A 25,211-nucleotide genomic window follows, 5' to 3' on the forward strand; every position below is an offset into this window, starting at 1 on the left:
CCCTCAGGTAAGCTTTTTAAGGCTTGTTTACTTCCACAATTCCTTCCATCTGTTGGGGTCTACACTGGTTTCACTCTATCGCTCTGAAACCTGAGCTAATTAAGAGGATTTTACACAATTTTTTTTCTCAGTACAAATGTAATGATTATCATCAATGTGTCCTGAAAAATAGGTAGAAATACCACGATTTCACTGCACAGATCTGTTTGTGCACCTGTCCCTGATTTATGCCAATTGGGAGAAACTAAAATATAAATTGGATTTTTTTTCACAAAACTGACAACAACCCATGGTTTATTCATGAAAATGCAATAAAATAAACTTTCTTCAGCAGCTGTGCAAATCAATTTGTTCAACAGAACAACAGTAGCATTGATTCCTTGTTAGTATGTTCCTACTAGGTGTGGGCCACTGACATTTTGGAAAAAAAAAAATGACAGGTTCACATTATTATGTAATTGCACACCTCTGTGGACACACATGAGTTCCCTCAAACTCTACAATCTCTTTCTCTCTTAATCTGTTTATCCACCACTGGTGACTCTCATGGAAAGCAGTGTTTAATATTTATTCATTTGCATTAGTGTTTATGATGATAAACACAATTAGTTGCGTATCTCTGCATCACAATTACCAATATATATTGTGTTGAATCAGATCTTTTGTTTGTTTTTTGTGCCAGCAGCTACTTTTAATGCTACTAAAAATGTACTGAGAAAAAACAACAACAAAAACTAACATCCCTCATTAGGCAGCACAAGCCGTGTTGACTACTTATTTTCCTCTGAGAATCTGAGTGTCAAGACCAGAGTGGGTTCTAGTTCTAGGACTGTTGCCAGTCTAGCCCTTCCCGCTACATGGCACTTTGTCTTGCAGCCTAGCTTTAACTGCTCACTGACCTGATTTTGCGGCTTTGGACTCCCTCCCCGCAGGCTGGCAGCTCATCCACTGTGTTGATGGTACAAATAGACCAGGGCTCAGTCCTCCACTCATACTGGCGGCATTTGCTGTGGCAAGACCTGGCCTCATACACCTGTATGTGCAAGCACAGACACACAAAGTAACACACGTAAGTAGACATAGAGAGCAAGGAAACCATGAAATCTGATCCTGATGGACATGCAAACAAAAGATGTCATGCACACACCTACACAAACATAGCCTCACTATAATGCTCAGCTTATGTTTACTGTATGTAATGTTAAATCTCTTTCCTATTGGTGTGTTTGTCCAAATAATCATTTAGTCAATAAAAAGTCACGTGATTCGAGAATATGTGGTTTTCAAATGAGATGAACTGTCATTTAGGGCCTTTCACACTTTGATGTGAAGTGGCTAAAGCTGATGCTTCAATGTAGCAGATTCACAAAAATCTCAGAGAAATGCAGGCAAAGGCTCACTCCACGGGTCCAAATTCCTGTTTCCAACAAAGTTGACAGAGCCCAGCTCTCTCGTTGTACTGCTGGTGCTTGATGTTTGGCAGTGGTGCACGGATTCACACAGGATGCAGTTTAACTTTCACCGTGTTTGTAGCGCACTCCTCTGAGCAGTAGTGTAGCTTGACAGAGCTCATCATTGAGTCAACATCTGAGACGTCACGTGACATTAAGTTCAATGTAACTCTGCAATTGTGTCACTTGCTACTGGTGGATCATTGAGACAGGTTCTACACATTCCTTCACATTTCTTCATATTCATCCAGAGGAGGTGGTGGGTGCATTCAAGTCTCTGATGTTGGCCAGCAGAGGGCAACTTAGCAGTAATGGCATACTGGTGGAGATTACATAGTAGTAAGATTTCTGGGACCACAACAAACGTCAGAGTTACCCGACTGATCTCAACTTAGCACCTGCAGAGTCTGGAGGACATCTACACTGGTCAACATTAAGCAACCTTTCACTCTCCATTGGCAAACGCCGGGCTAACTGTCAGAGTATGAATGGGCCATTAAATTAGGTTCCAAGTTGTATGTTTAAGAGTTTTTCAGGAAGTTCTAGTAGTGGTAATGTTCTGCATGAACACTATGAGTTGATGTACACAAAAATATGAACTGCTGTTACGCAGATATTCATGATGGCATCTAAAATAGCCACCAAAATATGATTTTCTGTTATCATTAATTCAATTGTCTATTACTATGCTGCATATTAGAGACATTATAAATACCAATAATTTGGTGACTGTCCTGGGCACCATTTAGAATTTTAAAACATCTGAAAGAAATTATTTAACCATAAATGCATTCAATTTGAACAAAACCCTTCTTCTAGTGGAATATTGTAAAAAAAAAAAAAAAAAAAAGTCATTTCTATGTAGATTTCATGCATAGTAATAAAAAAGTGACTATTTTGAATGCCATCTTGGATAAAGGGCTTTAGACCAGATGCAATTTTTTGGACCCTTCTGATTATGTTTTGGGGTCATCTAAGAAGACTAAAAAAGTTTTAAAAGGGGTAGAAGGTGCAAATAGCATAGTCTTAGCTCCTCAAGTACTAAATGGCCATTGACTTTTGTACGTTTGTGAAACAAACCGTTCGATTTAATTATTAGAAAATGAGTTATATTTGCACATTTAGTTTTCTCTCCAAAATATTCCAACAGCATTATTATTTCATGTGGGACCAAATTAAGGTAAGTTTAGTGTAATTGAGTGTAAGTTATGGTTACATTTTTTCTTAAAATTCAGTCCAGTTTCTTTTAACAACTCATTCCAAGACAATAAAATTTTGTCATTTTAGAACAAACTCTAACTTGAAATTGATTGTATAGGTATTTGGAAAGGTCTTACAACCAAACTTGTTTAAAGTACTGCAGAATATTTTAACCCAGTCTATTCGTGGAGTAGAGTACTTTTACAGAATAAGTAGTTTGGTGGACTAAGGTCTCAGACCCAAAGCATTAAAAACACTTTGTTGGCATTCCTTCATTTCACCATGTGCATGTGGAAGACAACCGTCAGCATCTGTATGTGGAGATGTGAAGAAGTGGTCTCTCAATGCATACTGAAATGCTTGTCAGACCATCTGAATGTAATGCAACCTAACCTGAAACCTTCAGCCACAGCATAACCATAAATCATACAAACTACCTTCTGAATGCACGACAATGCACACGCAGACTTCAACAAGGTTGAACAAAAAGACTGAGTTAATCCTGTTAACACACAGTTATTCTTCAAAACACAAACAGGTTCAAGTCAGTCCCCACTAAGGAAGGGTGAAATATTGATTTATTCAAGAGGAACTCCTTTTGCAGGTGCACAGACGGTACTACATTTGACACCCAAAAATTCGGGGTGTCAAAATACAACCCCTCATCCTGACCCCTGGGCAACAGATCAAGCAGGGAATTGCCTGTTGGGGTGAAATATAGTGGTGACCTTGTGTGCCCTGTGCTATGGTACATATGGAGGCCCAACAGGAACATTGAACACAGGACAACAAGAAAACAAGAAGACCCCATCAGTGGATCAGGCAAAGGATATTATAGATAGCATGTTTTGTTTCTCGTGTGATTATATTCAATGGCAGATTTGTGTAACAGTTTGGTTTGAGCGGGAAGTTTAAGAGTGGAATGCAATAAATTATTGTCATCTTAAACAAAGAAATGCAGTTAACGACTACTTGACCCACAGTTCTTGTGTGGCAGAGTTAGGACCCTTTAAAACCCAGTATCTCCAGCCACACGCTCTCTTTTGTGCTCTTGTTTTTGCTTTTTGACTTTATTCCTGTTTGGTATTTGACTTCTCAATTTGTAGACTGCTTGCCAATTACCATTTCTCTTATTTCTGAGTTCAAGTGGCTTCAAACTTTCTTTGGTAAAGCTAATATTTGCTGGCGAGCATTGCTTCCTCATAAGACCTTCCAAATAAAAACTACAATCCATTTATTATAAATTGCAGATCTACTTTGTTGAATAATTTTTGTTGTAGTTTGTTTTTGTCCCCAAGTAATTTTGTTCCACTTCTGCATCTCTCCAAAGACGACAGAAGACATAGTTCTTCTTTTTGGTGAATAGATTAATAAAGTCACCAAACCTTTATTTTGATAACCCAAGAAGACAGCCTAACAGCATCAGGATCCATCCAGGTCGCTGCGATGCTGGCATTCAATTCAATGTGCCGTTCCATGACGCAAACTTAACAAAGATCTGAACCGAACCAACCACCAATATTTTTTGTGAAATTATGGACGACCTGTAAACCAAGTCACGCGATAGGCGGCAGATCCACTCTGTCAGGGCCTATCCAGTGATCTGCTGAAGGGGGAGAGAAATGGACGAATGGCACATCAGATTACAGACTGCGTTAGCACCTGACCCCAGAGATATCCATCACATTTCTCAAAGTAAGCAATCCGGTTCTGTCAGAATCTAGCAGAAGTGGCATTATTTAACCTATTCACATGTACCACTATTATATCACTTTAACAAATATGAAAATAAACTCCCTGCAGATTATAAAGTAATTTATTCTTAAATTTCCCACAGATGCTACCATGTTACAAGGCCGTTATATAATAATTATCCTCTGCACTTCATCAAAGTGCATCACTGCAATATGTCCTGTACTGTTTAACCCCTGACTGAGTTAAATAAGTGTTCACACATACAGCGGTTGTCTGCAATTTATTTGGGCAAAACAGAGGTCTTGAACCTGTATGTACAGAATATGCAACTGAATGAAAGAGACTGATTATATTATTTCCTGTTGTTTGATATTACACACACTGATACCATAGCAGTATTAAAGCCATTCAGACCAACAGGTGGTGCCCTGAATTAATTTGAGGTAAAATTAAGGCACTTTTGCTACAGTGATATGGAAAGAAAAATGCATGAAATGTAAAAAAAAAAAAAAAAAAGACCAAAGTAATATGCCATAATGATAAAGGTGTATTTGCTGAATATTCACTGCTTCCAAAATCCAGTGTCTCTGGGACCTGAGGAACAACAAGTGCGATGGTTTCCACACTCCTCAAACCACATGTTTACTTTCAATCCATGTAACAGTCTGCCATGATAAAAGGTGCTCTCTGGAGGAAAATATTTCGGGGCAAAAAGAAAAAAAAAAAGCTATGACAGGTTGTGGTGCATGTGTGTGCTCCTGCCAAAGAAAGGGAATAAGCATAGAGTATTCCCTCCCCTATGGGCCACGCAGATGCCTATTACACACTCTCATCATCTCCCATCTGTCCCTGCAGATGCCCCTGTTGGGTAAACTGGCAGACATTCTGCAACCACTTTTCTCCACTGCTGCAGGACGAGTGCAATCTCCAGCTAAAACAGCTCATTTCCTTCATCACAAAGACAACATTCTGGTCATTTCCTGCTGGATATACACCAGTTATTGAGCGCTGGAAGCAATTTGCCAGGTGAGGAATAGCTGTGGCCACACTTAGCACACATGGGTTACAGCGCATACAGTGTCTAGACAGATATTAAATCAATAGTTTGCAGGTTAAGTGCCACAACAGGGAGCACAGACGGTACTGAAACGCACAAGATTTATTGTCAAGTATGTATCACAGATCGAAGAGGAAGTCACACAGTTGGCACTCACTGCATTGGTTATGCCTCTCTCATTTTCCCCAACTTTACATATTACTGTAGTCTGGTATATTTTAAATACAAATAGAAATCTGACCGACATCATCCAGTGCAGCTTCTTTCAACATACTCTCTAACTCTTTGCCGACTACCTGCAAATTGCCTCACATGTACTATTTCTCATCGCACCTCTCTGCAATCAAGCTATTGTTCTTGATCTCGACCCAGAAAAGCAGCACAGGGTCACAGGGGAGGATGTGACTTGGAACAATCTGGCATGCATTTTGTCTTCATTAAAGCAGAGCATATGTACAGAATGAACAGCACTGACCTGAGCCTGCGTGGATGTCCGTATAAGCAGTGCATGACAAGCCAGAAGTTGGGTAGGGGAGAGAAGAACAGTGATATGATCATTAGTTTAGATTTGGTCTGCAGTGACAGAAATGCATAGCTTTGCTTATGTGTCATCATAAAACGTGCATTCTGCTCTGTGTCTTCATTAATGAAGGTAAAATATGATTAAGTACTTCATCATTTGCAGTAAATCTAGCCATGCTGGACATTTTGCCACACTGAATGATTCATGGTGCTGAGGGTTTGAAAACGCTGCAGTTGGTAGAAGCAGCTGTGTCATGGTCTGAGCTGCAGCTACTCCAAGAAATTAATTTGTCTGGAAATGGTAAGAGGGAAGTTGGCCTGGGTGGCCATATGCTCAGATGGGCTGTGCACTCTGTATCTAAAAAAGGTTTGCAAAAGTAACTGTTATGATGGTGACAACTAACTGTTCAGGCTCTTCTGCTTTATTGCAAAAGCCATAAGAAAAAAAAAAAACCCTTACGCCTGCTGGAACAACACGCAGCTTTCTTTTCACCACATGCTGGTCTGGACCAATTCCTCTGTGTTCAACATTATAACAATGTCAAATGGCTGAGCAAGAATATGAAGCCATTTGCAGTACTGTGCAAAAGTTTTATCTCCCTTGCAATTTAAATAAAAATGTAGTGTTCAAATATTTTTCATATTATCATTGTGTGAACAGAAAACTAAATTTCAAATTTCCAGATATTATAATTTCAACGCATTTAATCTTTATTTAACCAGGTTAGTTCCATTGAGATCAAGACCTCTTATGCAAGAGAGACCTGGACAATTATAAAGTTTCCAATTCACCTAATCTGCATGTCTTTAAATGTGGGAGGAAACCCCACGCAAACATGAAGAGAACATGCACACTCCACACAGAAAGGCCACAGGCAGGAATCAAACCCATGATATTTTTGCTGTGAGGCAACAGTGCTAACCACTAAGTCACAGTGCTGCTTGTCATCTGCAGGGAATTGTGATATCAGTCATACTGGCACGCTAGTGATGTCAGACTTTCACCTTTTTCTGTTTGTGTTGTGAGGATATTACCTTTTTTTCTCTGAGGATCTTGTGAGTCTTAGACTGCCTGACCTGCTTACCTCTCACACCTACAATCAATCATCTACTCCAGTGCAATTTAAAAGACTGGCTCATTCATTCCCTCCTTGCTAGTTCCTTGACCAGAGGTGGGATGAAGTCACCATCAAGTCACTCTCAAGTCATGAAACAGCAAGTCCCAAGTCATACTGACCACCAATTGTGTGCAAGCTGACTTGAGACTTGACTTGGGACTTGCAGATTGATGACTTGAGAATGACTTGACAGTGACTTCCATCCATCCCACCTCTGTCCTTGACACACCTCCTGTGCTGGCTGCACCCAGTCTCACTACCTGTTCTGTCCATATTCGTGGTAAACGTTGTACTTTTTGGTAAAACACAAATAAATAAATAAATAAAATACTCATTACATCAAGTCAGCGTGTGGTTGTCTGCATTTTGGGGTCAAATTTATTCATCTCCATAAAAAGTGATTACATTTCAAGCTGAGAATTTTCTGTGACACATTTTGGATGTCATCACAAAGGGATGTTACAACCCCTGGGTGGCAGTATGGGATCACAATGTATTTTTAAATTAGTATTGTGATACCATGAAAAGCCAACTACTGCACCAAAGAAATAACAATCTATAAATGATTTATAAAATGTACAAATAAAAAACAGATAATATCAAGGATTACAATATGTACTTCAGAATAATTTATTGCTTCACAGTTAAAGTATTCGCCACAGATAACTTTATGTTTATGATTTCGTATGATGCAGTTATGTTGTGTGATATGTACTGAATCATGATAGGTGTAGCTTGACACATATCATATTGTGAGGCTAGTTTATCATTACAAATGTGACCTGAGGCAGATGTAACAAAATTTGCCACTAATGTATCCAGAACTCATGTATCCAGTACAGAACTCAAAATGTCACTCGCATGTCACAAACAACAGGAGCTGGCAGCAGTGGTTAATATTTTTAAAATCTCATGAACTTTCACCCAATTTATTTTTTACACCTAAAGGAACCAAAAAATGAAGAAGCATCTTGAAAAAGTTGAAGTTTGTTTTTTTCACACCCTGTGCTCAATACTTTGTTGATGGACCTTGGGCTAGAATTGCAGCCTCAAGTCTTCTTGAATATGATGCCACAAGCTTGGTGCACCTATCTTTGGGCAGTTTTGCCTATTCCTCATTGCAGCACCTCTCAAACTCCATCAAGTTGGATGGGGAACGTCAGTGTACAGCCATTTTCAGATCTCTCCAGAGATGTTCAATCAGATTCAGGTCTGGTCTCTGGTTGGGCCACTCAAAGACATTCACAGAGTTGCCCTGAAGCCACTCCTTTGATATCTTGGCTGTGTGATTAGGATCATTGTCCTGCTGAAAGATGAACCCCAGTCTGAGGTCAAGAGTGCTCTGGAGCAAGTTTTCACTTAGGATGTCTCTGTACATTGCTGCATTCATCCTTCCCTCAATCCTGACTAGTCTCCTAGTTCCTTCCACTGAAAAACATCCCCACAGCAGGATGCTGCCACCACCATGCTTCACTGTAGGGATGGTGCCTGGTTCCCTCCAAATGTGATGTCTGGCATTCACACCAAAGAGTTCAATCTTTGTCTCATCAGACCAGAGAATTTTGTTTCTCATGGTCCAAGAGTCCTTCAGGTACATTTTGGCAAACTCCAGGTGGGCTGTCGTGTGCTTTTTACTAAGGAGTGGCTTCCGTCTGGCCACTCTACCATACAGGCTTGATCGGTGGATTGCTGCATAGATGGTTGTCCTTCTGGAAGGTTCTCCTCTCTCCACAGAGAAACACTAGAGCTCTGACAGCGTGACCATCAGGTACTTGCTCACCTCCCTGACTAAGGCCCTCTTCCTTCTCAGGAAAAATAACAAATATAAAAAAGAGCTCGAGAGGGTTACCAAAATGGCAGAGAACATCATTGGGTGCCCTCTACCCACAATGGGGGACCTTCATGGCTCTTACTGTCTCAGGAGAGCCAACACCATCCAAGGACTCATCCCACCCTGGCCACTCTCTGCTTGAACCCATCAGTCAGATGGTACAGGGCTATTAAAGCAAGTACAAATAGACTGAAAAACAGTTTCAACCCAACTGCTGTTAGAACTTTGAATGACACCGGAACCAAATAGCCAGGTCACATGCCACACTTGAAATGAGTACAATATTTATTTATGTGCAGTATCCACTGCCACTGAAATATTGACAGTTCGGCACACACTTTTCTCTTTTTTGTGTTACTATGTTCTTTTAAAAAAAGTCTTTTTAATTTGCACTCTGGACATACCTCTTTCACTCGGTTATATTTTATGTTTGTTTTTCTTTTCTTGTCCAGATCTTTCAAATCTGTGCATGGTTTACTCAGGTTACATTTACACTGAAAGATGTGCACCTTACCTTTCATTGTACTGATTACAGTGACAATAAAGAATCTGTATTTGTATCTGTATGGAATTTTTTTCTTATGGGGGAACATATACAGAAAGTAGAGAGTTCCCATATATCCCATACATATGGGTCTAGTTCTGTTGTTGTATATTACCATGCCTTTCACAAAGATTTGTTATATTTAAGTAATTTATGTGATTATTATACTTTTAGGCATATTTCAATGTATATGTTTGCTTATTTTAGATACATTTTGTGTTTTTTTTCAACAATATTTCAATGTATACATTTGCTTATTTTAGATACATTTTGTGTTTTTTTCAACAACAAAACTTTTTTCTCTGGAGTTTTAACAACAATGCATCTAAAAAATCCCAACACTGCCGTCTGGCTAAAGTAGAGGTTTCTCTGTACGTTTGTTTGCAAGTTATAGGGTTAAATACTTTACCAGATATACTCATTCACATTTCAAGGGTATAAACTCTGCTCGGTGCTGGAGGGCATATTACTATGACGTTTTTCCCTTTTGCATTGAGCAAATTATTACCTTACCCAATTAGAATTCTTATTAAGAAAAAAAAAAATACTTGATTTCTTTTTAGATGTATTGCTTTGTATAAGAGAAAACACAGACATCTGATAATGATGATGCAGCAATAAAATATTGAGAAAAAAACAAACTAAATGTAACTTCATTGCTTTGGAAATTTGAAGAGTATATACAAAAAATAATGTAGTTTTACCACCTAAAATAAATTCTGAAGTGTTGAAAAGCCATCACAGATAGTATTTATGTATTTTTAAATGTCAGTACTAGATATTTAGCAACTGTTCATTATTTTCAAACATTTTAGGCATATTAAATGTACCTAAACCCTTTGCACAGAACTGCATGTTCTCCATATCCCACCAAATACAGCAAAAGGTACATTTTCCATGCACTGAACTATTCTGTTGATTCATGTTCATTTATTGCACTACAGAGTGACATTAGGGGCTCTAGCTTGATAGCGGGTGTAAAATCGAGCGGCACAGGGTGCAAATCCATTTGGGGTGAGTCCAACCACACATTTCTATTTAGACCATGGGAAATATCAATGTAAACCAGGACACAGGACACAAACAGGCTGGATTTACTGCATTCATGAGGCAAAAGCATGTTGTAGTCCAAGTATAATCTAAGGGGTTCGGCACTGTGGTATTGAGAACGAGTGCAAGTGCAGCTCATATTATTTATGATACGTGTTAACTGAATGATGTTTCTTGTGTATGTGCCTGACAGAGAGCAAGAAATAGCAAGAGAGAAGGAGAAACAGCTGGAGACAGAACTTGGGAACAGAAATTTTTCTCTCTCTTCCATCCCACTTGCATTTTTTTCTCACCAACAGTAGCCATAATACGTCACTGCAGGAGATTGGTGTTGATAACTGCAGGGGGCAGGGGAGCAGGGTGTACGTGCAACCAGAAGCCACATCTGAAAAGCTTGTCTGAGTGCCATGCTCTTGAACTGAAGAAGTTCACTCTGCCAGACTTTAGACTTGGTTTAAGTTGAACTTAGGAGAAAGGATATGATGTGATGGACAATATGAACACACCACCTATGCACATGACCACACCTCATTTTTCAAACAACTTGCCAAGAGGTAAAGTGATTTAGGATGAGGAGGATGAGGATGTTTGGTGTAAATATGACACCCGCCCTGAGTGGACACTGGCCATTACACTTCTGTTGGACTGAGACAGTGCCACTTTGCACTGGGTGGAAAACAGAGCCCTACATGATTTGGAGAAGCGTAAACACATGCACACACACACACACACACACACACACACACACACACACACACACACACACACACACACACACACACACACACACACACATATATATATATATATATATATATATATATACACAAAACTGTCACAGCGAGAACACAGTGCTAGGGGTTGGTAAGGTTAGACCTTATTTGTGTGAAGCACCATGAGGCAACTTTGTTGTGATTTGGCACTATATAAATGAAATAAATTGAAACTGAAATTGAAACTGAGCAGCTACAGCATGTGTAACCACATCACACAGCTACTGTGAAAAAAAAAAAATACATGCACCCATGGAATTTGAACCTGCAATTTACATAAGCTCTGATTGCCAGCCAGAACCTTTGCCACTGCACTACCATTGCTTTCTTGTAAATGGTGCGGAGAATGCCTGAAATCAACAAGGACATAAATGTATTTTTAAAAATAGAGAAATAAATGGTGCTGGTTACGATGTATTTCTGTTAATACATGACTGAAAGTGCCATATTTGTCGCACTGTTGGCTTGTTATATAGTCCTGCGGCACACAACTCACAGGACATGCGTGTCCTGTCAGACAGACGTGATGTTCAGTTCGCCTGCTGCATGTCCACGTGAACTGATGGTCTGTTTCCACTTGGACAGCCTGTCAATGTGCGAGCTCTCCAGCCTGTCGCAAAAGCAATATATGTTTTTATGTATTTCCACGTGAGGACAGTAAGCACACACTCACGTGTGTGCATCAAAACACGGTGGTGTTCTGCAGCTGTGACGTCCAGGACCAGAGTTGTCAACACCTCCTGCTGTTGGCAGCCAGCCACACCCCCTGTCCATTCAGCGCACAGACCAAGGTGTCACTCTGTGATCAGATGAGAGGCGTTTCACCTGCAGAAAGGAGGAGGGGTGCACAAACCACATGCACACATTTGTTGGGGGTGGAGTGGGGGGAGCACTCGAAACACACGCACACGTGTTGTGGGGGGAGCCGACACTCTGGCACGCCACATGTGTACTCGACAACTCCACAGTCGTAAGGGCACTTAGACAAATTTCACCACCAGCTCAAAAGTGATTGTCTGCTAATAGCGCGAATGGCCACACATTTTCTAAGTGCCAAGCGAGCGGTGTTAGATGTTTGTTTGTGTCACCTGGAATTTGGCTGACACCTGCCGCAAGAGGGCTCAAATGTGCTCTCACTGGGCACACTCTGTCGTTCAGGCGCTGGTGTGCGCCAATAGTTGTATCAATAGGTGTATGAGGCGTTAGAGGCAGCTCAGATTTTACACATATTGCATACAATTCCTGCTTCATGTGCAATCCATGCACAATTTGACCACATTCATGTATGAAGTAAAGTATGCCATCCTACATAACACTCAGATATGAAACGTATTTGATCTTGTTTGACAGAGTTACAAGTTCATATTGATTATCATCAAACTTGTAATTCAGCACACATTTCATTTATTTATGAATATTTATCAGGCTTTTAGAATTTTTAATGCTTCTAGGATGCATTAATTATGCCTAAAACATTGCACATGAAAGTATTTCCTGCACAAAAATGCTGTACCATATAGGCACAAAAAGCACAACACAAGGCAAACGCACACACAGATCCCCAAACACAGAACCAGACAGAAGGAAACAGGCCCCCCTGAAGGGATGGCATGTTATTGTAAAGAGAGAGACTATGAGACAGGAGGCCTCAAAGAAACAAAGTCTCCTCAATAAATTTTTCTGTCACTGTGTCACAACAACTTTAAATAGAACGTGCTATTACTGTCAGCGGGCTCATGGATGACTTACAAAACAATGGCTGCACTGACAACCATGGAGGGTTTGTGTTCCTGTGTGATGATGACCTGTCAAATATGCTCATGTGAAGATAAGTTAAAATGTGTCAACACATAATGCAGGTATTAGTAATGGCTGCCTGTATAAGTGAGGCATTTATCTTTGCATTTTAGAAATCCACAGTGCTGTTGGGAACAAGGCAGCTGGAAATTGAATTCTTACAGGTCTGGGAGCATGTACTCCACCCCACTCCTGGTTGGCAACCACCCAGGCAAACAACTACTCCATCCCCACCTCCCAAAAGTAGAAACCTATCTGTCACTGCAAGGTGATATGTGAGTGTTCCTTTGGAGTTTTCCAGCTGCTGGTGTCCTCAGTGCTGGATCATGCCCAGTCAAATGTAGCACATGGTCAAAATGTCATGTCTGATGTTCACTCACAATGTAAGTTTCCCTAAGTGTCCACTCATTTGACATAACAGCAGTATTCAAGGATCCTCCAAAGAGACCTCCTACCAAAAACATGCTGTCATCATATTAGGCCACTGGTTAGCATCCAGGACTTACAACCACAAGACAGGACGCACCCATTACACAGAAAGGACCCAAAAGACTTGGACATCTGTTCTCCCGCAAAGACAGTGGCATCAACAAACACACATATCCAGTTACCCCATGACTCCAAAAGGTCTTCCCAGGTGTGTTTCTTCCCAGGGTTTTAGGCACATACTCATGAAAATTAATGAAAAACTACATCTTCTTCTTCTTGCATTCTAATATGTATAATAGTTGTCATTGTATATTATATTTAGAAAGACGTGATCAAGTCTCATTGGGCTTTATCTTCTACCCAGCAATCATTGGCTAGGTTCCAACCAATGCAATTGTCATTTTCACACCCAGCATGTGTAACTCCCATGTACACCTGGATTTATCGATGTTCACAGGTCTTAAAATGAGATGGGGTCATGAATTGTACTGGTGCATTGCTAGTATGAGGCAGCAGAATAGTGTTGCACCATAGACAACCAATAATATGTATAAACAGGAGCAGTATTTTTAAGATATTTACATATATGCCACATCTTGCTTCCTACTGCATAACATTTAGTTTGTATTCATCATTTTGTACACTGCTCTCAATAATTTGAGAGGGAGAGAGAGAGAGAGTACAGTTCATTCTCTTTCTTGTGTTATCCAAATCACGTTCTCTCTCCTGTGTTACACACATGGTTACCATGATCACCGCTAACAGGGGGAGTGCTCTGATCCATCCAGTCAATTAAACACAAACTAATCAGAGAGCCATGGCATGAAAACAAGGTCTGAATGGGATCCAACAAGACAGACTGACATTTTGGCATGGTTCGCCTTGGGGCTCGGCTCATTGCACCAAATCTCATCTGAACGTATGACCTTGCATTTTATAACCTAACGGAAACATTGGGCCACATGATGACTGATCACCAGTATGGCGGACATTGGTGCACCACTTGTAACCAGAGACATCAGTGACATAACCTATATATAGTAGCTCATCTTCACTAAGGGCCCCTTCACACATAACACGAAAGATGCAGAAACTGGAAGAAAATCCACAAACCAAAAATGAAATAGGGAACCACAAAAATTCTACCTGCTGTTGAGAGGGGCACACGGTCGAACAATCGTGCACAATACCGTGGCAACGGTTTTGTACACGCTCATGTTCATGTGCACGAACACAGTGCAAGTATGTGGAAAGTCACGTACACTGTAGCGGAGGGAAAAATGAATAAAACACCACAATTTATAATACTTAATTCCTGTTATAAAGAGCGGCTTTAACCTCTGCCGAGACGTATACCAGGAAGTAATGAAATGACATGGATTACTGTTCTCTCTTTCATGTTTTAGATGAATAACCTGGTGCTGTCTACTACCATACCAGGTGCGCAAATAGCTCTGCCTTTTCTAAGTGTACAGCGAGCGGTGTTGCATGTTCGTGAAAAACACCTGGAATTTGGCCGACACCTACTGAGAGGGAGATCGAATGAGCATGCGCAGGGCATTCGCTGTCTTTCTGCCACTTGTGTGCATGAATGGTTGTAGCGACAGCTGCACGAGGCATTTGCGGCGGCTGCGAATTTTCTCGAATGGCATGCAATTCCTCCTTCATGTGCAAGTCGGTCTCAATCGGGTTATGTGTGAAGGGGCCCTAACCGTGGTGTATTTCGGACTATTTTTAGATGGGTAAAAGGTCAGTCCAGTGTTTTAGAAGTGCATGTACCTTGTATTTTGGCATATCACCACCACTTCCACTATGTGGCTTAGAAAACAAGTAGCAGTAGTTTGGTGGCCACCAGACCATGGATTGGTAATAAAGGAAATTGAGAAAACAAGCCAATTTCAAGCAACTCTTCAGAATGACAGACAACATTTTAGGGCATACCTGGTGTTTTATTACCAAATATTAATGGTTTATTATTCTGATTTAATACAATTTTGGCAAAAACAGTGTTTTCAAAAGAGTGGAGCACAGTGCTCAGCCTGCCACCGCCCCACCCACTTACTTTCCACAGGTGTCGCAGACCAAACGGTCCCCCCCCCCCAAAATTAGTCCCCCATGCCTCCACTACGTATGCGTCATTTCGGAGCTTAACAGCTCGTCTGAATCATTTGTGCTGGGGCTTCGTACCACATTCTGGGTACACGGCTGTACGAATGTCTTTCCTGTAAGAATGCAGTTCAAATTCTGTTTGTTCTTCCAATATGTATGATTTGTACAGCATTCATACTCTAGTGTGACGGGGCCCTTAAAGCAAGGCAGCTACACTACCAGCGCACCAACAATGCTATTAAAGGAAGCAAAGATAAGTTACTTTCTGAACACTCAGTATTGTTTATGTGACATACTTTTATTTGTTAACCTATCTTTACTTCAGTGAGTGGATAGGAGTCAGAATTAAAAACAGAACCTGACAGAAATATGAAATGGTTGAAACAGAACACGGGGCACACACACACACACACACACACACACGAAACACACAAAGACCTTTTATTTTCTGGAGAATGTGTGAAAAGACTGAGTCATTGTAAAAGTTACCACGACTAAAACTCTTTTTTTTTATTTCAGTCAATGAAAAGGTTTAAGATAGCAGAGACATGATTTTAAGATAAAACAAAGTGTTTTTGTTGTTTTTTGTTTTGTTTTATCACAGTATGTACATAATCCATGGTTCTACAATACATGTCCAATTTGCCAACTCAAACAACATTAAGGATTTATATGATTTATGTTGAACTCGCCATTGCGTGGCTCGACCACAGGGTGCTGCCATGACTTTCTGTAATTACACATATTATTTGAACATCAAGCTCTGAAATAATCTGTCTGCTCATTTACTCTGTAATCAGTTACCATGACACTACTCAGCCAGACAGGAATACATTAACAGAACCATTTTACAGGCACTTAACCCTGCATCAACGTTTAATCACAGCTTTGGTCAAAGAGCTTTTTCTCTCACTGGAACAAACATATGGAATGAGAACTCTTCTCATATTAAATCATTACCTCACATTTTAAATAAAGGCAGCTGCAATTTCTGTATTATGAAATATAGCTGTTTGTCATCACATGCTACATACTAGATAGTTTCTCTTTTTGGTGTTGTTTATTAATGGTATTTTCTTCACAGCTAACACTGATTCTTAGATGATTCCTTGACATGAAACATCATGTTATGTGTTCTGTGTGACAAAAGATAAACAATATGTGGCAAAAATACATCAGCATCAGAACAATTAGATTACTGTATCCAATGTAAACTTGATACTGTGTACAATCTCAATGAGAAATGCAAGTGAAAACATAGATAGATAGATAGATAGATAGATAGATAGATAGATAGATAGATAGATAGATAGATAGATAGATAGATAGATAGATAGATAGATAGATAGATAGATAGATAGATAGATAGACCACAGCACACTTTTCCACTTTGTGTTTGTCCATTTCAAATGAGCTCGGGCTCAGAGAAGGCGGCGGCGTTTCTGGATGTTGTTGATATATCGCTTTCGCATTGCATGGTAGAGTTTTAACTTGCGCTTGTTGATGTAGTGAAGAACTGTGTTAACTGACAATGGTTTTCTGAAACTTGCATATGAAGAATTCAGGTGGACAAGTGAATTTTTTTCCATTAAAATTGAAATCCGCTATACTGTATGTATAAAACTGACAAAATCCACAATATTAATAAAATGGACAAAATCTGTTATATGGATGTAACGGACAAAATCAAAAGGCATTGAATGAGCTACAGAGAATCCCCAGCTCCAATTAGGCTTACGTATTTCCTTGATTAAACATCTGACCTTGAATAGGGGCTTGCCTTATTTAATGACTGGGGCAAAAGTTCATCTGAAAAAAAATAACACCTGCCTTAAAACAGTGCCAGGCATTATGTGCACTAAAATGATTGTATTAGGTGAAGTCACTCTATTTTTTAAGTCCAGTGTGGGGTGGTACTTTAAAATCTGAAAGCCCCATTTATGATTGTACAACTCTGTGGACATGCAATGACGTAGACGTGTGGATGACCCTTTTAAAGTTCTCAGTGGTATCTTAATGCAATTTTTCCGCTGGAACAGTGGCTTTTCTGGATTAATTTGTTCCTCAACAAGCTCCACTTCTTTGTACAATCGTCAACCTCCAAACCAACGGTACCCATACATGCAATATCCCTCCATGAATTGCGGGTCATTTGAGCATCTTTTTCTGACTTTGTGTTGTAAAGTTGGTCATATTTGCATGCTTTTCTGCCAAACATATTTGATCCATGATCGAAATGTAATTGGCAGGCACACTGCAAAAAATATTAAATATCACAGGAGAGGAAGGAGTGAAAACATAAAAGTGACAAATCACAGCCCTTGCAGTCTCCATCATTTAGTAGGTACAATCAGGCTCTGGAGAGGGTTTGCAGCCATGTAGAGGGCTCTCATCTAAAGCGGTTGTCTTTGGTCCATCAAGCCTTGGTCCCACCAAATAATAAGCCATGAATAATGAGCCACGCATGGGTGTGTAGTGATTATTTGAAGAATGACCCACGTTTTCATCTATCACATATCCACTATTAAGGCACCTCTATGTGCCTATCTGCACCCCGCATGTGCCACATAGCAGCCTCTAGTGAGCCACGACCGACTGGTCATTAGAACCTTGAATGGCTCTATCAGTCACGCTAAGCCACGTATGAGCCACGCATGAGCCATGCCAGTGCCATGTAGTGCGACATCAATGTACGAATACAAATGTTTGATCCTATCCACCACCCCTTCCACACCCCTCCCACACTTGTTTCCTCATGGAGCATGAAAGAGAGATAAAAAAAGTGTTCAGATGAAACAGTCTTCTGTGATGATTCCAGAAGCGATTAGAGGTGTTTTTAGCAGAAAATTATTATGTTCCACAACAAAATTATTATTTTATATACAGCATCTGGAGCACAGAGCAGCCGCTCCAAAAATAGCCTCTCAGGTCCTGCATAGCTGCAGGCGCTGGGATAATGGGCTTTTAGCAGCCTCGTAAGCACCACGCACTTGCCTCTAAAATCCTCATTAGTCATCGTAGTAACTCGTACACAAACTGCCCCACGCTGTTGTTGCTAAATTTTGAAGATCTTGAAATTAGCGCCATGCTCAGAAATGAGCCTCATTAACCGAATGCCTGTAAGAGCCACTCAGAGCCATTATTCTCCCATGATAGCTGAATAAACCCAGTCTCACGGCATGTCATGATTCAGCAGCATGAAATATACATTAATCCATTGGTTTGTGATATTGTGATGAAAAGCGCCTCATTTTCATCATGGCAGCATGAATTCATTCTAATTCATTCCTTGATGGCTGCATGAAATTAAAAGTGAAGCGGGTGGTTCAGGGGTGGATATGGTTAGGGTTGGGGGTAGGAGTAGGGTTAGAACTAGTGAGTTAAAAAAAAAATCACAAAAATTTGAATCAATTCATGACGGGAGTGCAAAAAAAGTGAGACTGGGCTACCAATACATGCAAGAGGTTTTTAATGGGAATTCATCATGATGGGGTGGGAATTTTTGCCCAATGTGAGCAAAAATCCATTATACAAGATCTAATATATACAGTGTTCATTACATGGAAAACCATACAAAAACATAGAGACTTTTGCTTTTGTATATTTTATATCTACATATATTTTGTGTGTGTGTGTATAAATAACTAAATAAATGTGTGTGTGTGTGTGTGTGTGTGTGTGTGTGTGTGTGTGTGTGTGTGTGTGTGTGTGTGTGTGTGTGTGTGTGTGTGTGTGTGTGTGTATGTATGCACATGTGTGTTTTAAATAAAGCATCAAAGGTCCAGTTGATTATTAGATTTAACAAAAGAGCAACAGCACTGGTGTCCAGGGTCATGGGCTTCTGATGTGGTTTCTTCTGTCCCATGATGTGCATGTTTTGTTTTCACTCATAACTGTGTACATGTTTATGAAATTTTTAGTGATTTCCAGGTACTTTTTAATGAATATGTTCACGTCTGCAATTAATCCAGTATTTACCCATGGCCATTATGGGTTGGCCGGTCCAAACTGAACGTACGCTCAGTATCCCGACACAAACTCAGGGTTTACATGTGAAAGGGCCAAATTATAAGCTCCTGAGATTCCACCCTGTAATTATCTTCTCTCAGTGTGGAGTTGGGAGGAGGAATAAATTCACCACAGCTACTTATCAGAATGAGGAATGAATTTACAACTGAAAGACCACATCAAGGCACAAAGGGCCACGTCACTACAGAAAAGCGTTTATCCTTGAATCAAAGCACCATCTCTCATCTATCAATGGCATTCACACCAAACAACAGCAAAGCTGCCAATGAAACAGAAAAACATTAAGGCTGAACATCTTGTTCAATAGAGACTTGTTTGATTTTTTTCTGACCTGCAAGTGTAACTGACAAATCAAAACTCCACAAGCAGAAATGGAAAACTTATTGATTGTGTTGCATTTCAGAAATAGAAAGCAGAGTGAATGGGGATGTTACAGTCTTAGGCGGAGTAATATGCACTTTATAGGAAAACACTGAGCATAAAACCTAGTGGAGAGTTCCTGATTCAACATGGTCATTAAAGCTAAACAGAAAACCGTCATGTGCATTGCTGCAACTGTGGAGTGATGATTACGCTGTGCCGAAAGTGACAAAATATTAAACCTACAGTGTGCAGGATTTTATTCGCCAAGTGGACAGGGTAGAGACCACATGATGCCCCCACTGGTCACGGCTTTGCTTCCCTTCATGTTTTTGCTTCTTTGGTGATGGGGATTCATGCTCACTTGCTTTCTCTTATGATAAGCAAAATGTACGATCCCCCATGTCACAATCAATGAGGGCTCACAAACGTGTTCACCTGTGCTAGCAACAAGCAGAGCCTGTATCAGGGAGCAACCACTGATTCCTCTTTTTATTTGTCTCGCTTTCTTCAGTCATCTAATGCTCTGAAATATGTCAAAGGTGGAGTAAGTATGTCCCTACTCGACTACCGCTCCCATGTTGAGAATAACGGCTCATTCTAAGCTTATGAAAACACATTGATTGTACAGTAATCTACATGTGGTTATGAATGCTATATTCTATTTCTGCTAACAAACATCCTTAAATCCTACACATTTGAACATAAAACAAGTGTTCAGCTTGATGTACAAAAAGAAAAAAAATTAGAATTAGAAAACTATATGATATGGCATGATCAGCATTTTCTTAGTATTTCATCATCTTAGTGTCTTGGGACATACAGACTGGACATTTCACAAATATCCCAGTATGCACTTCTCATTACAGAGAAATGTTGGAAATGGAGAGAAAGATGTTTTTATAGCATAGGCCGTAGGGCTACACTGGATGGAGTCGGAGCCTGAGGCATTAGGAGAATAAAAATAACTGCCTGTCTGGGACATTTACTGGCAGACAGTGATGTATAATACATCGGCAGTTTATGAAATTATGGGATACAGGGTCTGATATCTTAACATCTGGTGGTAAACACACAAATTTGTGATTAAATCAAGTCTCTTGAAGCCAAAACGTGAGCTTTTAGTACCTCATTGTGAACATGTGGTATAATTGTTAACACATGGCATTTTATTCATTCATTCATTTTCAGCTTCTTATCCAGCTCCAGGTCACAGTGGCAGCAGAGCAAGCAGTTCATCCCATGCTTGCCTATCCTTGGCCAAGTCCTGCATCACTTCCCAGGGGATCACAAGGTGTTCCCAAGCCAGTTGGGAAATATAATCTCTGTAGCATTTCCTGGATCTTCCCCAGGGCCTCCTCCTGGTTGAACATGCCTGGAAGACCTCCCTAGGGAGATGACCAGAGGGCATCTTCACCAGGTGACAGAATCACCTCAGCTAGCTCCTTTCCATGTGAAGAAGCAGCAGCTCTGCTCCGAGTCCCTCCAACATAGCCAAGCTTCTCACCCTGTCCAGGAGTGTAAGCCCAGATACCTGACAGAGCACTCTCATGTCTGACGCTTGTATCTGCAATCTTACTCTTTCGTTCATTACCCAAAGTTCATGACCATAGGTGAGGATAGGTACATAAATCGAGTGGTAAATTCAGTGCCTCGCCTTCCGAATCAGCTCCTCCTTCACCATCATGGTCTGACACAGCATCTGTATGAGTTCAGATGCTACTCCAATCTGTTTATCAATCTCAGTCTCCGACTTACCTCCACTCATCAACAAGACCCGAGATACTTAAACTGTTCCACTTGGGGCAGTAATGTTCCCCTGAGCCAGAGGGGACAATCCACTGTTTACCAAGAGAGGACCATGGTCTCATATTTGGAGGTGCTGATTCTCATCCCATTTAAAATGCCATCATTGAGTCATCATCTCCTCTTCCATCACTGTCTGGTACACTGCTGCCAGGAGCAGACTGCAGCGCATCATCAACGCAGCAGAGAAGGTGATCGACTGCAGTCTGCCATCCCTACAGGACCTGTACACCTCCAAGGCTCTGAGGCAAGCAAGGAAGATTGTGTCAATCCCTCTCACCTAGTACACAAACTTTTTGTCACCCTCCATTCTGAAGACAGCTGAGGTCCATCAGGACTAAATCCTCAAGACACAAAAAGAGCTTATTTCCATCCACAACTAGACTTATAAATAATGCCAGAGAACCTCATTTACCCTGCCCCCCACCCCCCACACACACACTTCCACAGAGTATATAGATTGGTCACCCCTGCACTGAAAGGTACTAACAGTGAACATAGTTTTCCTGTTTGACTCTTTAACTTCTTACAGAAGTATTTTTCTCCTTTTCTTTTTTATTGTTGTTTATGCACCAATAACAAGAGATCAAATTCCTTGCATGTGAGAACTAACTTACAATAAATACGATTCTGATTCTGATTTGCTTCACGCTTGGCCTCAAACCTCCTCAGTGCTCATTGGAGGTCACTGCCTGATGTAGCCAACAGAACCACATCATCTGCAAAAAGATGCAGAGACTAAAGTCTAAAATCACCAAACTGGACACCTACCAGTCACTGACTGGACCTTGAAATCCTGACCATGAACATCATTAACAGGATTGGTGACAAGGGATGGCCCTGGTGGAGCCAATCTCCCACCGTAAACAGGTCTGATGTAATGCCAAGAATGCAGACACAGCTCCTACTTTTGTCATATAGAGACCAGACAGCACAGATCGCTTGTTTATTTGTTTGGTTTTTTACGTTAGTGTGTCAGCAGAAATTTTAATTTGATCTGTACAAACATACCTACTTCAGCAAATACTCTGAGACACTAGGTGGCAGACTGGGATCATATGCTTGAGCAACAATATTGCAAGCATCTGTAATCAATCATGTATCAATATCTCATGAATGAGTGTGATCACATAACACCTGTTCATCTTCACATCAATGTGCACTAGCAAACAAAATTAGAAGAATTTGAGTCACTGTACAGAGTTGCAAGACTCGCTTGTTGACATGTTGGGGGTCTCAGCCCGACTTACTTCAGACACAAATGTCAAATATGAGACTGAGTTTCAATTTCATTAAAGACATGAATCAAATAAATAATGCACCAAACCTAAACAAATGATGTCTTTCGAGGTTTACTGCCCGCTCCTGCACGTGACAACACGAGGCATCTGTTGATGAGCATGACATAAACTGATTGCAAAATCCTGATTAAATGGAACCTGCTTGAAAAGAAAATAAATTACGCATTTTTGTTAAATATGCTGTGTTCTAAATGGCAAAAAATGGTTTCACATTTTAGTTATTTACATTGATGTATAAATATTCAACATATATCAATATTTGCAGTACTTTGCAGTGTTTCTTTATCTCTAAAACCCAAATTGAAGCACAACTGACTTTATATCACACTGAACATTTAGAGCTGCATCCCAAATTATATATTACACCAAATCTAGAGCCAACAGTAAAAACACTTCCAGATGGATAATATCAATGCATCCATCCATCCATCCATCCATTTTCTTTTGCTTTATCCAGAGTCGGGTCGCGTGGGCAGCAGCTCAAGCAAAGCCGCCCAGACCGATCCACACACACCTCCCCCAGCTTCTCCGGGGGATCCCCAAGGCGTTCCCAAGCCAGCCGAGAGATGTAGTCCCTTCAGCGTGTCCTGGGTCTTCCCCGGGGCCTCCTCCCAATGGGACGTGCCCGGAACACCTCTCCAGCGAGGTGTCCAGGCGGCATCCGGAAAAGATGCCCGAGCCACCTCAACTGACTCCTTTTGACATGGATGAGCAGCGGCTCAACTCCAAGCTACTCCCGAGTGACCGAGCTCTTCACCCTATCTCTAAGGGAGCACCCAGCCACCCTGCGGAGGAAACTCATCTCGGCCGCCTGTACTCGCGATCTCGTTCTTTCGGTCATGAGCCAAATCTCATGACCATATCTCATGAGATTTTAATATCAATGCAACCAGCTGAAATCAGCATCTATACTACTCTCTTTTTTTATTCCAGTTACCTGCACCAGTTTACATACAAGAACCACACCAACCAGATGTCATCTTTTTTCATATATTTTTCAAAAGATGGTGAACACTTTGATACCTAAAAGCACTGTTTTTGTAAGCAGATAGTACCTTTGAAGTGATTTACAAGACATCTTACGGAGAGGTTAGCGTGCACACCACATCAAGCATGCACATCAAGGGACAAACGCTGACTGCTTGTCAACCTTTACCTTTGTCGACCATGGTTAATGTAACCCAAGGGTTAATTATGGCAATGTACTAATAACCAATTTGTTTTGTTACTGGATCCCACCTCGCTCAGTCTGCTGCACTCTTACACATATTGGTCATATATATAACAGCTGTATTTTATCTGTATTTAGCTGTAAAATGGCTTTAGGCCACAGCAAGTCGACCTGTAGTGTGTCTCTCAAACCTGGACTGTGGATTCGTAGTGTGTCTCTCAAACCTGGACTGTGGATTCTGGTGGGGGGGGGGCATCTTAATCTATACGCGGTCATAGCGAGTTCGTTGTCTGTCATTACTGCTGCTCTTCTTGACTTTTCCCACGTATAAAAATGCAAACTACCTCATTAACAGCTTACTTGCAGTTTGCTTTTCAGCTCTACTCCTACACAGTCTGTTTGGCATCGTGACCATTCTCGCTCATTATTCTCACGGTGACACGCTCCCTCTCTGTCGCTCTCACCATCTTTCTTGCTCACTCAACCATGTGATGAGAGGATGAGCTGTAGCACACTGTAAATTTCATATCTGTCATGCCACTCACTTCTGGCCACGGCCGGAGGGGAAACATCTGCTGGTGGGAGCGCGGCCAGACGACAGCGCGGGTCGCACTGAGAGGGAGAGGGTAATCATTAGCAATGTGAATATTCTCCATCACACCCTGACAGTGGCTAAATTAAGTAATGAAGAGCAACTGTAAGTACAACTGGTGTTTGGGGAAATGTGGCACTACTTTGTTTAAAGCCACTTTGAGAAGCCACTTATGCCCGTAACGGTGGGGAGACATGACCCGCCCCTTTGGTGCCTGTTGACCGATAGAGTAGGCATTGTAAAACGGTCCTGCCCACACTCGGGAGTGTCACACTTCATTTAAATGTTTCATTTTGTTCATATTGTCAGTGAGCGCTTGTCTACCTTTAGGATGGGAACATTATCCACAGTGGAGCAGGGGTTATTACAACACACT

At 40.9% G+C, this 25,211-nt stretch overlaps 1 protein-coding gene across 1 annotated transcript in view; it reads right to left on the reverse strand.

Annotated features, from left to right (window-relative positions):
- thsd7ba (thrombospondin, type I, domain containing 7Ba) overlaps positions 1-25,211 on the reverse strand; it is a 553,518-nt gene that overhangs the window by 81,646 nt on the left and 446,661 nt on the right. The window contains exons 16-17 of the mRNA XM_034186086.1: positions 5,879-5,884; positions 900-1,033 (exon numbers count right to left, since the gene is read on the reverse strand). Of these exons, the coding sequence (XP_034041977.1) occupies positions 900-1,033; positions 5,879-5,884 (140 nt within the window). The remainder of the gene's footprint in view (positions 1-899; positions 1,034-5,878; positions 5,885-25,211) is intronic.

This window comes from Thalassophryne amazonica, chromosome 14 (genome assembly GCF_902500255.1).
Source record: "Thalassophryne amazonica chromosome 14, fThaAma1.1, whole genome shotgun sequence".
Classification (NCBI taxonomy): Eukaryota; Metazoa; Chordata; class Actinopteri; order Batrachoidiformes; family Batrachoididae; genus Thalassophryne; species Thalassophryne amazonica.